This window comes from Apodemus sylvaticus, chromosome 7 (genome assembly GCF_947179515.1).
Source record: "Apodemus sylvaticus chromosome 7, mApoSyl1.1, whole genome shotgun sequence".
In the NCBI taxonomy this organism is placed as follows: Eukaryota; Metazoa; Chordata; class Mammalia; order Rodentia; family Muridae; genus Apodemus; species Apodemus sylvaticus.
The window spans coordinates 58744297-58763038 of record NC_067478.1 but is presented as its reverse complement, the minus strand read 5'-3'; the positions used below and the strand labels follow the sequence as shown (position 1 = coordinate 58763038).

At 44.8% G+C, this 18742-nt stretch overlaps 1 protein-coding gene across 1 annotated transcript in view; it reads left to right on the top strand.

The window, feature by feature from the left end:
- Myo1e (myosin IE) overlaps positions 1-18742 on the top strand; it is a 191690-nt gene that overhangs the window by 75797 nt on the left and 97151 nt on the right. Inside the window, exons 2-4 of the mRNA XM_052187898.1 lie at positions 2069-2212; positions 13693-13782; positions 18292-18386. Coding sequence (XP_052043858.1) covers positions 2069-2212; positions 13693-13782; positions 18292-18386 — 329 coding nt within the window. The remainder of the gene's footprint in view (positions 1-2068; positions 2213-13692; positions 13783-18291; positions 18387-18742) is intronic.

Below are 18742 nucleotides of genomic sequence, written 5' to 3'. Positions count from 1 at the left end.
GGGAGTGGTGACGTCTGAGGTAATTTTGCAGAATTGATGTTGTGTGTGGTTCTGGGAAAGCCAAATATATCCTATGGACAGTTTCCCTCCACTGGACAGCATGGGTGGTAATCCTTCTAGAGCCTTTCTCAACAGCTTGAAGCCCTGCTTTTCCCGCTGGTGGCTTTGCTCTTGCCTGGGTTTTGAGGGTTGCTTCTCCCTCTGAACCTCTCGGGCTTTACTTTTGGCGAGGCATCTGTGTCCTCCTCAGACAGCACAAAGCAACTTCATATATTTTTCCCAGTGAGGAAGTTAATGTGGCTTCAATCTTGTTTCTTTCTGTCTTGTGCTAATTTCACTGTCTGAGCAGCTGGCCTTTCTGGATAGCCTTGTCCATAACTTTTCTCTGCTTTGTTGACACTCCTTCGAGTCAAGAGTTTATACAGTGGGGACAGTGCTGAGCCGTGCTTGGTCCGTCACACCTGGCGCCTCCGTGAAGACATGTGAAGTGTTGACAGCAAATGACAATACTCTAGAATATTGTCTCCTGTCAGGATTACACATGTATTCGAGCTTCTTTCCTTCTTTTTTTTCTGTCTGTTTGTGGGGTTTTTGCCCTGGTGAGTATACATGAAAGCAAATGCCTTTCTTCTAATTTCTCTAGAAAATTCAAATGTTTGAGATCTACTTCAAAGGCCATCACTTTAGCATGTCCCAGGGTAAAGTGCCCCATGCCCCTTATACATATACTCTGTATGTTTATTTTGTACTTTACTATTTATTTATTTATTTATTTATTTATTTATTTATTATTTGAGACAGTCTTGCTATACATCCCAGACATGTCTGCACCTTACAGTCCTCCCTCAGCCTCTTTGGTGCTGCGATTACAGGGATGGACCACAGTGCTCGACTTCATATGTGTCTGTGTGTTAACTGTTAGTGATATGAGAATCACTATCTGCCACTTCTGGGTGTCCTTCAATGAATGGGAGCCCCCAAATGTAGCCACTTAAGGTGCTTCCTCTCATCAACCCCAAGACATGCTGACTCTATGGGCATCCCGCTGTAGGAATGCTGTGCGGCCCAGAGCCTTCAGAGGGCTCTCCTACTGCAGTGCTAAGTAGCTGCAATGCAGACCAGGTTTAAGGAATGAACCGTGGATGAGAGGAAGTCCCACCAAACACAGCATGCTGTATAACCAAGCGCAAGCTATCCTGTAAACTTCCTGGCTGGTGTAGTGGTGACAAATATCTAGTTTGGCACATCTTGAAAACGCGTCGATGGCCAGTATGAGTGGCCATCAAGAAGTTTCTGAAGGAAAAGTAATTCCGATGATCTGAGAGGATGGCAGTGTGACCTGACCTAACTGTAGGCAACAAACATGCTCATCACTTCTGGGTTCACTTCTACACTTTGCAATGTAAGATATTTTTTAAAATTTTTATTTCACTGGTAAATTGAAGAAACACATTTCAGATAGTTTAAGAGTCAGTTCTCCATGTTGGACACTACAGTTGGTCCTCTGCGTTGGGCACTGTCGATGGTTGTCCATGTTGGACACCGTATCCCCAGTCTCTTCAGTGTTTTATGAGTATGTGCTGCTTTGTGTAATTCTCACAGCCGCTCTTTGAAGTGAATCTCAATTTCCTTACAAATGAGAAAAGAGAAGACCTAGGGGTGTGGCTCAGTTGGAAGACTGCTTATTTAGTATGCATAAAACTCTGGGGTTGATCCCTGTCACATGCACAACCCAGGCATGTTAGTGCATGCCTATAATCTCAACATCCCTTAGGTTAGACAAGAGGACCACATGTTCGAAGTCATCCTTGGATCCAAGCTAAGTTCACATTCTCTTGGACTACATAAGACCTTGTCTCAAATTAACAAATCACCAAAAAAATATATTGTTTCAGCAGTACATTGGACCATGGTGACTCATGCTGTGCTTTAAAGCATTTTATTTGGGAAAATATGTATATTGGAATATACACATAGTCACATATATGTGAGTGCATGTGTGCATGCATGTGTATGTGTGTTAGAAAACTCCAGGAGAATCTGAGCTATTTTGTGCTTTTGTCCCCAGGGCAGCAAAGGCGCCTACCGGTACCACTGGCAGAGTCACAATGTCAAACACAGCGGTGTGGACGACATGGTACTCCTCTCCAAGATCACAGAGAGCTCCATTGTAGAGAACCTGAAGAAGAGATACATGGACGACTATATTTTTGTATCCTTTATCCTGTCCTTTGCACACCTCTGGGGTAAGACTGTTCCACAGTTCCGTGGTTCTCTGCCCACGAAATCAGAGCTGATACCTTGGCTCTCAGTCTGTTCGCTTTCACGATGGGGGCTGGGCTTCCAAGGGCAAAGACAAGATGCAAGTGTTTCCCTGGCATTTCATGGAGTCAAAGTGCAGCTCCACCACAGTGTTCCTTTGAGTTCTGAGAGCATGCGTTCTAAGTGCCTAAGACCTGCCTCTCCTGGACAAAGTCCTTCTCCGCTCTGTGGGTGTTGTCCTGATGGCATAGTAGAGACTCTTTGGTTCAGACTTCGAAGGTTTGAAAAGATCACCTCATGAACAGAAAAGCTACCTCCCCAGGTTTTTTTTTTTTTTTTTTTTTTTTTTTGAACCTTTATATTTACTGAGGGAAACTTGAGAAGGGATGATTGGCTATTGAAAATGCCTGGCAGGTTTCCCTGTTAACCTGCCAGATGGTGTTTTATAATAGGGCTTTAAAAACACAGAAAGCAAACCTCATGAAAACGTGTGTTGACTTCATGGTGAAAAAGAAACTGTGGTAGGCGGGGGTGTTCAGCCAGAAGTCAGGACTTTTCTTTGGGACAGCTGTACATTAGTGAAATTGTCACCTGAATTAGTCACAGCCTTGAAAGGTTTGTGTTATCTGAACATCAGCACCATGGTGCTGAATGCTGATGCTACGGTGGCCTGAAGGTCCAGTGTCTAGGAAACATAGGTGCCTTATGATATAGCATTCTTCTTGGATTTCACCCAGAATGCCTGGAGAAGTTTTCTCACTAGGAGCTTCTTTATTGTTGTTGTTGTTGTTGTTGTTATTTACAGTGATTACTTGACCATCAGAAGCATCAAATCCTAGGCAGCCATACTTTTGCAGGCTGCCTGGCTGCCCACTCAGTACTCATGTGTTTAGGTATTTAATTCACTAGATACTCAGACTGTAGTGCTCATTATTTCAAGGCACTTGAACCATTACAATCAGTACTGTGCTGTTTTTTAATTTATCACAAAAGGAATTTTCTCCAAGTATTTGTGCAGGTAGATCCCTCAAGCCCTACTTTTAAGGCTAAATATATATCTAGATTTGTTGACCATTATGGTAGCATTATTTAAATTTGTAATAGACAACAAGGAGTTGTTCATATATTTTTAAAGGTTTTGGTTTTAGTTTTGAGCATCTCATTGTTTATCCCTGGATGGCTTAGAACTCACTGTGTAGACCAGGCTGGACCTGCTTCTGCCTCCTGAGTGCTTGGATTAAAAGCTTACACCCTCATGCCCAAGCAAGTTGTTTTATTTTTATTTTCTAGTTATATAGCTATGTGCATGTTTACATATGTGCACATGAGTGTGCACACAGGCGCATGAGAGAGTCAGAACTCTGGTCCTCTGCAAGAGCTATACAAGCTTGTAACTACTGAGCCATCTTTCTAGACCCTAGAAATATTTTTGGGATATGATGGGATGTTTTGATATATGTGGATGTTATCAAATAATTAAATAAGGCTATTTAACATGTCTGTTACCTCCCATACTTGGATATATGGTATAACCATTTAAGAATGCCTGATCACTGGGCAGTGGTGGCGCATGCCTTTAACCCAGCACTTGGGAGGCAGAGGCAGGCAGATTTCTGAGTTGAGGCCAGCCTGGTCTACAAAGTGAGTTCCAGGACAGACAGGGCTACACAGAGAAACCCTGTCTCTGTGTATAAACAAAAACAAAAACAAAAAGAAAGAAAAAAAAGAATCTCTGATCAATTTTGACATACATTTTTGTCTGTATAGTCTAGCCAGAAAATTGTCTACAATAGCTCATTTGTTTGTTTGTTTGTTTTTGAATGAGTTAGTTTTATAAAACATGTAACAAGCAAAAGTAGAAAATTGAATAGCACATGGCAGATAGAGAAAAGCAGCAGGTGCATCATTAGCAAAACATCATTTGATCAGACAACCCGGAGTGGCCTCATCACCAAACTGAGAGCTAGCCACGCCCAGCAGACACTGACTGGGGAGACCACATGGAGGCAGTCTATTGGAGTTCCCAATTGAGAGAGATACCATGAAGCAGCTCATAGTCCCCTAGGGTGGGATTTCCAAGTTCAAAACAGCAGTGAATAGTAACAACGTAATAAATATCACGTTGGGGGGCTCACAAACCTCCCACAGAAACCACCTGGATTTTCTGCTCGAATTCCGCTCTCCGTTAATGAGCTTCTCACGGCTGAGCTTCCGGCCTCTTGTTTCTGCTGCAGATATCTTTACACTTTGGGACAAACAAAAATGAGGGTAGAAATAGTTTACTTTCTAGCAATTCTCAAGGGCAGAATGTTTTTAATGCCCTTAGCTGCTTGCTAATCTCTGTCTGGCAAGCCCTGACAGAGCCAGGGGTCTACCTGACCTGGGACAGGCGGTTTTAGAATAGCTTGACAATAACATGCTTGGGTCTGAAGGGGGAGTGAGGAACTTCTCAGCTCAAACTTCACATGGCAATTTGCAATATAATGCATACTCTATTAGTTTGTTTGTTTGTTTGATTGGTTGGTTGGTTTTTTGAGACAATGTTTCTCTGTGTAGTCCTAGCTGACTTGAAACTTTCTCTGTAGACCATGTTGGTCTCTGCCTCCCGAGTGCTGGGATTAGAGGCATGCACCACCACTGCCTGGCACAATATTACATTATTGTTAAGTTAGAGTAGACATCATCCTCTTGATTAGCAGCCGCCTGCAGTTTGCAGGCAGATCCTGTCCCCCATCGTTTTTAAGCTGACATTTCCCTGGGACCCTTGCACTGCGTACCTGCTCTGCAACCCTTAACTGTATGGGAGCAATTGTGTGTCCTTCCAGTTTCTCCTTTGGTCACACAAACTGAAACTTGTTTATTTCATCTGGATCTAGCACCATCCACAAATGTTATGTGGCACGTGGAGACTCCTAGATAGGATTGGGAAGAGCTAGGTGTAGACTGGATCTGGCCTGCCTGCCTTCTACCAGCGGAGGTACAGCCCAGCTCTAGAAACTGTTTTAAATGATAAAGTTTGCATTATTTAAAGAGAAGGTGTTCCCAGCCCCCGCTTGCTTGTTTGCTGTGTGTATGTGCACATATATGTGTGCTGGTGCATACACCCATACATGTGCACATGGAGGCCGGAAGAGAACGTTGGGCACTTTCCTCTGTTGCTCTCTCTCCATCTTGGTTCTTGAGGCAGTGTCTCCCTCTCACTGACCCTGAAGCTCACTGGTCTGGGTAGGCTGGTTAGTCAGGGAGCTCCGGTCACGTGCCAGGCTCTCCCTCCCCAGTGCTACGGTTACAGGCATGTGCAGCCATGCCTGGCTTTAATGTGTACACTGGGGATTTGAACTCGGGTCATCTTGTTTTCACAACAAGCAATAGTACCCACTGAGCCATTTCCCTACCCAGTAAAAATGTGGGTTTGCTGAATAAGAGAAGACAAAGATAATGATCGCTATGATCACCTAAAGTCAGCCCAACCTCAACCGAGACAGCTTGCTCCTCGTTGGACCGTTTACTTACAAGACTCCAGAAGCTTCCTGCCGGCAGGAGGAAAACATTGCAAAAGCCTTTTAAAGCAGTATATGATCATTTTACATGACTTATACAATGCAGCCTCACAAAGGGAAAGACACTGAAACCAGTAGAAAGCCTGCTGCCAGGGTGAGTTCTCATGGTCCTAAAGTGTATAGCTTTATTCCCCGAGCTTATACTCACACATATATGCTTTCTTGCTGTGTAACAACCGTGTATCAGCCTCCTCGTGCAGTTTTTGTCCCCCACAACCCCTCCCCACAGTTCTTGGCAAGAGATGTGCTGTATTAAACGTTCACTGAAAATCTGTTGCCTCTCAAGCCTTTTTGAATTCAGACAGCAAAATTTTTTAATGACTCATCGGGAGCAGGGGGTGAGGGTAGTGAATGCCTTTGAGTCAGTCACTGACTAATGGTGTGCTCTCCCAAGGAAATGAGCTACTTGACCACTAATGACTTTATGATTTAGACATCTCTACCCACTCGACAGAAATGCGCTTTCTTTCGGCAGGTGGGAGGGAGTCACGTTCGGCTCAGAGGAGGCCTGGCGATGCTGATGGATATTTAGTGCTGCTGGGTCGGCCTCCCGCTTCCTCTCTACTTAGTAATCACAGTTTCCTTCACTGCTTAAGAGATAACCCATAGCATAGCATCCCTGTAATCAAAGACGATTTCTTTCCTTGTTTCTTCTTCATTAAGGCAAAATATATCTATATCTATCTATATATACACATATATATACATAACCTCCTACCATAATACCAGCACTATTCTGTATTGTAGGTCAGCGTGAAGGGCAATCAGTGGCTAATGCATGCAGGCCAACCACAGTTGCTTTGTTCTCCATTAGGAAACAAAACCCACTTAGAGCAGGCTGACATTGTCCGACTGCTAAAGCCTGCATTTTGAGCTATTTATCCCCAAGGAAGGAAGGACGAGTTGGCCATCCATTCATGGAGAAGGCTGCTACCCTGCTTCCAATTACTTTCTAAAGTGTGTGAGGGAAGAAAGTTCTGGAATTTAGACAGAAAGGAGCTGCAGCGGCACCCCGTCGTCCGTCCGTTCCAGCCGCTTGGCTGAGGAGAATTCCCGTGTGAAGCTTTTCACACTCATTGCTCCAACTGTCTCTAGACTTTTTTTCCTCAAAGGCCCACTCTCGAACGTGCTTGGCATTTTTAATCCTTCGTTGAGGCGCTCAGGCTGGCCTGCCAGAGCAGCAATTGCATTCAAAGAGAAGCCTGGCCCTGGGCAGACAGTTCACACGGGGTGAACAGCGTGCTGGGTGAGATGTTAGTCTTGTGACTGGAGCCAAGGGCTTGAGTTCTGGCTCAGGCCGTCCCCAAATATATGACTTTGGACAGTGGCCCCGTCTCCTTCACTTTCCAGTAATGTATGCAATAAGGTTGGCTTGTGGCTGCATGCTGTCATCACGTTCAATAATACAGTGTTCTTAGCTTTGTCTGATTTTCAAAACAACATGGGCTGGCCCTGGGTCTCAGTTGGGAGACTAGCCCAACTATGCCTCCTTCGCAAGCATGACACCCTGGGTTCCTTTCCTTACCACCACAAAAGCCAAGTACTGTATCCCCAAGAGATGGGATCAGAAAGATCAGCCCTTCAATAGCACCCTCAGCTACACTGCAACTTTTAGGTCGGCCAGAGATACAGGAAAACCTGTCACAGAAAATACTCAACAGTAGGTCAGAGAGATGGCGCCATAGTTAGGAATGTTTGCTGCACGCACTCTTCAAGAGGACCAAAGTTTCCAGCACCTACATTAGGGGGCTCACTCCAACTGCTTATGGCTCCAGCTCTGGGGAATCCTCTACCCTCTTCTGGCCTTCATGGATACCCTATTATATGCACACATAGACATAAGTAAAAGCAAATCTTTAAAAATAAGAAATAAGTGATTTTTAAAGTTAAAAATAAAACAAATAGGCAGAAGTGCATTCCCTCTGCATTCCAGAAAAGACTGTTTTATACTTTATCAAAAGGAAATCATCTAGATCCAAAGAATAGTCCCTTATGCCAGATGAATTGGACTTGATTTGTTACGTTCATTATTATTGTTGGGGGAGGGGCACAAAGGTCCAGAAGTCAGAGGACAACTTCCAGGGGTTGACTCTCCCCTGCCACCTTTACATGGGTTCCCGGGATGAAACCCGGGTCATTAGGCGTGGTGTTGAGTGTGAACCCGCTGAGTCATCTCTACAGTCCTGAATTGAGCCTCATGAAAAATTCAATGTGTTGTTCTTTGTTATTTCCCATGTCATTTGTGCTGCAGGTTAATGAGCATTCACAGAAGCCTGGACAAACATCTGGGAACCAGTCGGTTAAAGATCTGTCTGGTTCCTCTCCTCGTCTAGGAAATGAGATGCCCCTCCCCCATCCTCCTTTTTATTTGGTATCATAGCTTCATATCTACCTGCGATTTGACTCTTAAGCCACACCTTCACTGTGGAAGATTATGTGTGTGGAGATAATGGCCCTGCCAGTGTCCCCAGAGGCACACCTGAATTATGTATTAGCTGTGGGAGGCAGTGTGGAGGGACTTCCCTGGATCTCTGTCCCCACCAGGCCTGAGCCATCTGGGTATTAGCTGAGGTCTCCAAAGACCCAGCCAGATAGAAAAGGTGAAATTGTTTAGATACACAATGAAGTAGCCGCCTTTGTTTCCTTGGAATAACTTATTTCCTATCGTTCCTGATGCTGGTAAGTTTGTGGGCCCTCAGTGTAGAATCAGGACACATTGACCATTTCAAACCAAACCTTGTTTTTCATTGGTCTTATCAAATAATGAGGCTCTTGGGGGACCCCGCTGGGCAATTAGGGGAGAAATGAGAGTCCCCTTCATCCTTACCTGGGTCACTGTTCCAGGTCTAGAACAGTCTAGAAAAGGATGCCTATGGACTAAAACACACTGAAGCAGCACTCACTCCATTGCCTGACCATACTCACCTGTGTTCTATTTATTAGGCAGCTGAGAGCTTTGGGGGAGAGAGAAGGGGGGAGTGGGAAGAGGGAAGGGGGAGGGATGCCTTTGGCCCCGTCCTTAGGGCAGCCCTCTGTCCTCCTGTGACAGTGACCAATTTTTCCTGTGACAGGAAGAGGTGTAGTCCTCTGTGGAGGGATCATGTTTGTCTTCCCTAGTTTGTTTTTCATCAGAGGAGACGTCTTGCAACCTTCACATTGGTTTTATCCGAGGACTTGTTATAGCCATGGAGCAAGAGAATCCAGAAGAGAGACAAATTTCTCCCTTCAGTTTGGTTATTAGATTCCTACCAAATCTTTTTTTTTTTTTTTTTTTGTATTTGGTTTTTTCAAGACAGGGTTTCTCTGTATAGCCCTGGCTGTCCTGGAACTCACTCTGTAGACCAGGCTGGCCTTGAACTCAGAAATCCGCCTGCCTCTGCCTCCCAGAGTGCTGGGATTACAGGCGTGCGCCAACACCACCCGGCATCCTACCAAGTCTTTAAAAAATGAAAGAGCCTACTAAGATGGATTCTATTTTATGTATTTATATTTTAATGTATGTATACGGGCCTCTTCTGCACGTGTGAACCCACATGCATGCTTGACGCCTGAGGAGGCGGGCGCTTGGATCCCAGGAACTGGAGTTACAGACAGTTGTGAGCTGCGGTGTGGGTGTTGGGAATTGAACCCAGGTCCTCTGGAAGAGCAGCCCATGCTCTTAACTGCTAGGCCATCTCTCCAGCCCCCTAAGATGTATTTTAGAATAGACAAAGCCTCCTGGTTCTAAGTCAGAAGAGGCTGCAGAGCATCCCCATCCCTCTGTGTGAATCTTTGCACTGCTAATTTAGGGTAAGCGAAACAGGGAGACCCACTTATATGTCCATCTGGCCAAGCATGCTACCTTTTAGCACAAGTGTATCCCAAATATTACTCTAGGAATATCTATAACATAAATGTTTTCATTGCTTCCTCAGTGTCTAAATGTAATGAGGTCGTCTGTATTCTGCTTCTCTGACAAGTCAACTAACAATAGCAATGGCAGTACTTGCTAGCTACAGAAGGACCTTTCTTTCTATAGCTAGCAAGTAGTCTTGCTAGCTACACTCATTGCATTCTTATCCAGCCAACAAAGTCTCTAGCTCAGGCTGACTCTCAACTCCCTATGTAGCTGAGGATAGCCTTGATCTTCTGATTCTGTCTCTGCCTCCTGAGTTCTGAAATCTCAGGCATGTACCCTGTACCTGGTTTATGTTGTTTCTGGGGACAGAACCCAGGATTTAGTGTTGCTAGGGAAATGCTCCTCCAGCCAAACTGTACTCCCCATCTCTTGTTTCTTTTGATCAAGAGTACAGACTCTGGAGCCGGCCGGCCTGGATAGGGACATTGGCCTGCCTCTTCCTGGCCTGTGTCTTTGAGCAGATTTTAAGTTTTCTTTCCTTAGAGAGAGCTCGCCTAACTGGAATCATGGGATTAGTGTGTATGTACTACATAATGTGTCTGTGTTCATTTAGTTCTGTCACCACTTATGAAGTGTTGGTGACAGTATCATAGACATCTTTCATCTCCTAAACAATTAAGTAATTAAAAAAAAACTTCATTACTTCCTTTTCTCTACTATTAAGTCATCTTTATTTTCCAACATGGAAGGCTTTTTGGTCTGTATCAAATGAAGTCAAAAGGCAGTCCAGTCATTCTGCACTCTGTGTGTGTGTGTGTGTGTGTGTGTGTGTGAGAGAGAGAGAGAGAGAGAGAGAGAATTACATGACAAATCCACGCCCATTTATACTGTCTATATATTCCTAGGTTCATATCTCATCAAAGGTCAAAACTGTCACTTGCATTACGATTTCAGAGATGTCAATGTGTGATGGCACATGTGTCTTAGAGTGTGGGGTTGAGGGAATAGCAGCTGGGTGCTGATTGCCATTCATTCATTATTTCACTTATTTCCATAGCAAGGTTGTTAATTAATTAAGTAGGTCTTAGCACCATCCATTGACCACAGCTTAGAGGTATGATGTTCTGTACAGTCTGGAAAGTGATCTACAATAGATGGAAAGCTGGGCTTTCAGTTTTGAGGGAGTGAAGTTATTAAATATGAAGCAAATAAGAGTAAAATAGTGAAGGGAGATAGGTAGACAGATAAATAGTCAGATGCAAAATAGATGATAGATAGATAGATAGATAGATAGATAGATAGATAGATAGGCATCATCAAGTACTCAGAACACCAGCAGGAATCAGCTGGAGTTCTTGTTTGAGAGACTCTCGGGCGGGGCAAGTATCTCCTGGGTGAAGCATCCAAGTCAGAAGAAATAGCAGCAGACAGAGAAGGCATCATCAAATTGGGGTGCACAACATCTATCAAAAACATAACAGGAAGGTGAGGTAGCCAGCTGGAGTTCCCAATTGAGCTTCCTCCCCATGGCTAAAGACTCTGGGGTCTGTTCCCCATGAAAGACAGTTTTATATCAATGGTGAGCTCTGTTGGAAGTAATTTACCTGCTTCCTACCCTCAGTGGCCTGGCGAGGTTATTCCTGGGCTCTTGGACTGTCCTCCTGTCCCTTGGCACACTTTATGTCACCAACCTACTCTCGGACATGGGGTCTTAGAGAACCCTTGACATAAACATGTTTGTGTCAGAAGTCAGGGTAGGAGACCCAGAGAAGCTTCTGGGATCAAATGACACGTGACAACCTCCAGGGCTTGGAGATCCAAGCCATCTGAGCCAGCTCTAGGTCATATATCCCAATTATAGAAATGGCTCCCTAGAAGGAAATCTCACAGATTTGCCTTTTTCTATTTAAAGCTGTTTATTTGTAAGTGAATTTAGTTTTAATGATCTCTTTGTAAAAATGAAGATATTTCTAATTCAGTGATTAGTTGATCAATTTTGAGTGGGGCATAATTGTGCACATCTGTAGATCCCAGTAGCTGGGAAGAAACATCAGGAAAATGTTGGAAATGAATCCAAAAGATGGAGGAGACCATCTAAAAGACAGCAAGAGACAGTGCCTTAAAACCAAGAAAAACAGCAGAAATCCAGCGGCAGGGGATGGGGGATGGGGCTTTTTTTTTTAAATGATTTTCTCTCCTTCATGGGAACAAGATGTTTAATTTGTTTTCTTTGTTTGACAGATTCCCAACATCTAAAAGTACCTGGTGTGTTGTGAACAACCACCACCCACCAACAACAATAACAAAAACAGTTGATTGTTGAACGAAAAAGGGATTGGACAACCTAATACCATTTCCCTCACTTGGATGCATTAGGATGTATAAAGCTGGGTCGGGGAGAGAGTCCAGTGGGCAAGAGCGCTTGCTAAGCAAGCATGAGGATGTGAGTTCAAATCCCCTAGCATCTGTGAGAGAAGCTGGCTGTGGCTGTGCAATCCTGTAGCATCAGCACTTGTAAGGCAGAGATAGGACTGCTGGGTTAGCTGTCTGCCGGCCTAGCTCCAGAGGCAGTTAGAGACCCTGTCTCAAGGGAATAGGCAGAGGGTGATGAAGGAAGACACCCAACATCCTCCTCTGGCTTCCTCACATGCACAGGCCACAGGTACACACACCCTCACACAATGTGTGCATGTGATACACACATCATATGCCTTCCAGATAGACACACACACACACACACACACACACACGCACAGTTTCCTTTAATTAAAAACAATTTCAAACACACATATACAAATCGAGACTTTTAGGGAAGCAGAGGAGAGGGCTCACTGGGTAAAAGTGTGTGCGGAGTTTGGTGACCTGAGTTCGATTCCTGGAACCCACATAAAGAGCTGAATGCAGCCAGGCAGTGGCGGCACACACTTGGGAGACGGAGGCAGGAGGATCTCTGTGAGTTCAAGGCCACAGAGCTAATTCTAGAACAGCCAGAGCTGCATAAAGAAACCCTGTCTTGAAAGAAAACAAACAAACAAACAAGCAAAGAAACAAACAAAATTCATCTGGATACATGAGAAATAGGAGCGCAGCAGAAACCACAGAGAGACCTGGCCTCAGCAAGATGGAGGGAGAGCCAACCTCAGAAAGCCGGCCTCTGGCCCCCACACAGTGCTGTGGACCCATCCCACTCCACAGAAAATAATTTAAATTTTTGTTTGTTATACAGAAAAACTTTAAATCCTGCACATACTTTTTCTCAAAGAAGCCTTCCTAGATCCCCCAATAATACCTTTCTACTCTAAACTCCTTCTCTAAACCTTTCTTCTCTAAACTTCTCTAAACTTTGTTATATATGAGAAATAAATGAAATGAGACTTTGAAAATTAGAACCCTTGGTAAGACGTTGGTTCTTCTCCTTTTCCCCTAAGCTTCAAGGTCCTATGTATGTATGTATGTATGTATGTATGTATGTATGCATTGGTTTTTCGAGACAGTTTTTCTCTGCATAGCCCTGGTTGTCCTAGAACTCACTCTGTAAACCAATCTGGCCTCAAACTCAGAGATCCTGCTTCTGCCTCCCGGATGCCAGAATTTAAGGCGTGAGCCAGCATCACCCAGCCTTCCGCTGTTTGCTAAATGGAGAAGAGAATGTGCATCATCCACCTCAGCGGCACAAATTCCAATACATCTCATTTCAGGAGAAGGATGCAAGCTTCCCGGGTCGTGCCGTGCAAGGTTCTGTTCTCTGTCTCTTAGATCCGCTTGCCCTCTACGTTGTTAGACTGAAAAGAATGTGCTTTAGTTTATAATGATTCTTTCTGCAGCTGCTCGATAATGAGCCCCATTACTGTTCCCGGAGAGGAGTAAGACCTGAGCTAATTGAATAACTGCCTTTTCCTTTGTGGTGTTTACAAAGTGTGTGTGCTTGCTCCCCTTCCAGAAGCTCCCTGCGTGCTCGGTAACATCTGTTTATTGACTTTGAAAAACATGATTCTATCAAGATGAATGGACCTTAACCAGGTTGAAATTCAGACATATATAGGGTCCGTATTAATCTCTGTCAACCCTTTCAAGCAAATGCCATATTTTGGAGAAAAAGAAATTGAAATGTACCAAGGAGCGGTAAGTCATATAGTCAATAAGTCGCTGTAGTGTTTAGGGTTCTTATCATTTGTAAATAGTTTTTCTTGAAGTTAGCAATACATTTGTGTTTTCTTTTGAATTATTTATTGTGGAAGGTCAAGTAAGTGACTTTAAAAAAAAAAAACAAAACAATGGATGCTGATCTTAAGAAGTATAGACTATCTAATGTGTGGGTTAATTTCCATATAGAACTAATTAAGTGGGTGGTTGAACCCAGAGTTTGGGGCGGTCTTCTGGCTTCCACGTGCGCTTCAAAGTTGTAAGTAATAAGCAGAATCACAGTGGGAGCTGCAGATGTGTAGAAGCGTGAGTGCCCAAGGTCATGTCCCAGAACCCTGGTCAGAATGCAGTGCATTGCACTGAGGAGGTGCAGACTGGGGGGTCCCTGAGACTGGCTGGCCAGTCTAGCCTAGTGCAAGCTCCAGGCCAGCGAGAGACCCCATCCCAAAAGAGCTGAACTCCATTTCCTGATAGTAACACCCAAAGTTGTCCTCTGTCTTCCATGTGAAAGTAGACATAAATACACATATATGTATTTATTCACTCACACACACACACACACACACGTGTATACAAGCACATACACACAGATACTTAAAAAAAAAAAACAATCATAGGTAAAAATAAGTAAGATGCCAGGAGCTTTGAGAATTAGAACCCTCCATAAACCGTGCCCATGGCTTGAAAATGAATCTCTCATTACTTCATTTACTAATATGACTGACCTCAGTTCAAACCCACTCCATATTCATTTTATCTGTGGATTAAAAGTATAATTAGCAATCCTTCCTAAGGCGTCTTATCCCAGTCCATCACACCCCTTGGCCCTAAACCTCTGCATCTTCTTCCTTCCCTCCCTTCCCCACAGCAGAAGCACAAGGGCCTTTGTTAATCCCAGCCTCTGAAAGCCCAACAAAAGCCCACACAGATCCATCAGTTGAAGTGGAAGGCAGCTTACCCCCAGCAAGTGCACTCCCCATTGTTGCCAGATGGATGCTGCTGGTACGCGGAGCCCTAGGAGGCTGCCACGAGAGATCTTTGATAATGCTGCTTTCATCAGGAGCCAGCACAAGGACACACTGTCAGCAGAGTTCCGAGCTCTGCCCTGGTACCCCAGTCCACCATCCTGGGGCAGCTGGTGTGGAGCTGGCCTGACACTCTCAGTAACAGTAAGGCTCCACCACGAAGAGCTGAGACACATGAGAACACACACACACACACACACACACAAGCACACACCTGTCTCTGTTTCTAGATCTCTAAAGAGCCACTGTGTGCCAATCTCCTTTATATTGTTTAACTTTTCAAGAGTTCTTTGTTTAGAAATGCCATTTTTTTTAATTGTTATTTTCAGCTGGACAGTGGTGGCTCTTTAATCCCACTTGGGAGGCAGAGGCATGAGGATCTCTGTGTTGTTTGAGGTCAGCCTGGTCTACAGTGTTAGTTCTAGGACAGCTAGGGGTACACAGTAAAATCCTGCCCCCCCCAATCTTTATTTTCATTACTCATGGTAACACTGTTATACAATTGGTTTTTATTGAGTATTACATACTGTATGTGCTTGTAACAATATAGTCTGTATGAATTCTGTATCACCTCTGTTTTACAGAGGAGGAACTGCTGTCCAGGGACAGTACCAGAATCTCCTGAGCTAGAAGTTGAGCTCTGGTCTTAATGACTTTGGAGTCTTGATTGCGAGATAAGAGCCTCAGAGGAGATGGCTACTCAAATAATTCCTAGACATGTAGCTCAGAGGCTTGGTGAAAGGGTAGACGGGAAACCTACCTAAACACTCAGGACTCCTGGGACGGGTCTGTAGCTCTGTTGCCTATTACGTACAAAGTTCTGGATTCCACCCTAACCCTGAATATACCAGGCCTGGATTCATGAGACCCTGTCTGGGGAATAGAAGTGTAAGTGACCCTCAAGGGCCAAGGGTATAGCTTTGATTAGGCAGTTTTGGAGTTTTAGTAGGGAAAGGCCATGTCCTAGTTAGGGTTACTATTGCTTTGATAAATACCATGACCAAAAACAAGTTGGGGAGGAAAAGGCTTATTTGGCTTATACTTCCACATTGCAGTCCATCATTGAAGGAAGTCAGGACAGGAACTCAAGCAGGCTTGGAACCTGGAGGCAGGAACCGATGCAGAAGCCATAGAGGGGTGCTGCTTACTAGCTTGCTCCCCAGGGCTTGCCCAGTGTGTTTTCTTATAGAGTCCAGAACCCACCAGTCCAGGAATGATCCCACCCATGATGAGTTGGGCCATTGATCACTAATAAGGGATATGCTCTACAGGCTTGGGTATGGTTCAGTCTTACAGAGGCAGTCTCTCAGTTGGCGTTCCCTCCTCTCAGATGACGCGAGCCTGTGTCAGGCTGACATAGAACTGGCCAGCACAGTTTGTCTCCTCATTTCTCTCCACTGCTCAGGATTCTCTCCACTCCACCTCCTTCTGATCTCCACCTTCCTTTCTTCCTTACAGTGTTCCACTTACCTGTTTCCAAAGAGGCATTAAACATAGCCCTGACCCAGGGATCCCTGTAGAAGAAACTCATCTAAGATCATGCCCTGAGGTCCCAGGCCTGCCCCTGTCACCACGAAGGCAGGCTTAACATACACCTTGACCCCTTCAGTTCTGTGTTCCCTCCCACTCTCGATAGGTAGTGCCCTATGGGTGGGGGCCAGCCACAATGGAGGATTCTGGGTCTAGGACTCTGAGTACTTCGCCTATTCCCAGCGTCTCACTCTCTCTGCTGTATTCCCTTTTCCCACTGAGGTCTGGTCTTTAGAGCTTGGCAGGAAGTAGCAATTTCTCAGCCAGCCCCCTTCGGTCCATCCCTATGTAAGACATCCCTATGTAAGCAAGTTTTTTCTTATATTTTTGTGTGGCTTCATCTTTTAAAGTTACTATCCTGTCCATCTTTTCACTTACCCTGTGGGATGGACCCTCAGACAGTCCATCAGTGTGTCACCCGTACTCAGTCCAACAGCCTCAAATCTAGCAAGCCTCATCTTCTCCACTCCCACATCACAGGAAGTGTTTTTATTTGTGTTTGCTTTATTTATTTGTGTAAACCATGGTGTGCATGTGGATGGCAGAGAACAACTTGCAGCCACGTGGGTCCCAAGGATCAAACTCTAGTCAACCAGTCAAGTGGCAATTGGCAAGTGCCTTTATTCACTGAGCCCCTTCACCAGCCTCGACTGTTTGGAGATCAAGTCTCATGTGTTGTAGCCCAAGGTCGCCTTAAACTCACTTAAAACTCGCTATAGAGCCAGGAAGTGGTGGCGTATGCCTTTAATCCCAGCACTTGGGAGGCAGAGGCAGGCAGCAGATTTATGAGTTCGAGGCCAACCTGGTCTACAGAGTGAGTTCCAGGATAGCCAGGGCTATGCAGAGAAACCCTGTCTCAAAACAAACAAACAACCCCCCCCCCAAAAAAAAACCAAAAAACTCACTATCCAGTTGATAATGACTGTGAACTCCTGGTAGATTCTGGGATTACAGGTATTTGCATACCTGATCATTTTTGAGGTGGTCAAAGTGAGTGCCTAACAACTGAATAAATGGGCTGGTGTCAGCTGACAGAATGAGTCTCTTAGACATTGGGCCGTGATTGGATCAATAAACTTTTTTATAACATGTATGAGCATCTGCCTACATGTATGTCTGGGCACCACCCTTGTGCATGCAGTGCCTAAAGAGGCCAGAGGAGGGCATCAGATATCCTGGAAATGAAGGGAGTTACACCACTCATGGTTATGAGCCACCATGTGGGTGCTAGAAACTAAACCTGGGTCCTCCAGACGAGAAGCTAGTGTTCTTAACTACTGAGCTGTTTCTCTAGTCCCTAATTTTACATCTGTAATGGTTAAAGACCTTTTCCGCACACCCAGGAAACTCTGTGTATTTTGTCAGCTCCAGCCCTCCCCTTTTAGAAAAGAAACAAACTAGCCAAACCAGTTTATCTCTGAGAGAAACCACCACACCTCCTGCTGTCTTCTTGTAGAACACTTTAAGTTTTCCTCCTCGCCCATACATATACCCCTCAGTCTCCAGTGAGATTCAAGGATGCCAACTTGCCTTTTCGAGAAGAATAATCCTGTGGGCATTTAGAGATCTGATCAAAGTGAGACCCAGGGTCTTGGCAGACCCTTTTCTGATGAATATCACAATGCCCATCAGTTGGCAGATGTCTCCAGAATTTGAAAGCAGAATGCCCTTGCAGAGGCATGCCTGGGTGGAAGGTGGTGCACCTGGCTCATGTCTGAGGACTGAGTCACAGGCATGCCTATGGAAAAGTCCTTCCAGACTCCACCTCCGCCTCCCCAGGGTGTATCAGGCCATAACCACGGACACTTTTATGAATCATTAAATCATGAAACCTTTGCCTGTAAATGCTCTAGACGCTGTGTGCCACACTGTCATCGGTCATTCCACGCAAAGAAACTCACTGTGGTTTTGGTTTCTGTTTTTGCTTTTCTAGGCGCAGTATGAGAACCCACCTCATATCTATGCCCTGGCTGACAGTATGTACAGAAACATGATCATCGACAGAGAGAACCAGTGTGTCATCATCAGGTAGGAGAAGAACCCAGGCCGGCCAGCCTCCAGCCCTGAGCTGTCAGAGCAGCCCTGCGATTTGAGGCCACTCAGCACGTCTGAGGAGCCAGGCATACTTTATAATTGTCCCTTGTCTAATGCCAGAGCAGAAACTTTCAGGGGAGGAACTCATCGGGCCCCACCTTTCCTTGAGTCATCAGTTAATGGCTGTTGAGGGAGGGGAGGCACTTTCAATGGTGTAGCCACTGATAAGTTGCTCACATTCCCGCAAATCTACTATGGTAATAAAACTCACCCAGTCAATGAAAATAAAAAAAAACAAATGAATAAATAAATGACATGAAAGTAGAAGGGGAACTAATTGGGGACAGGAG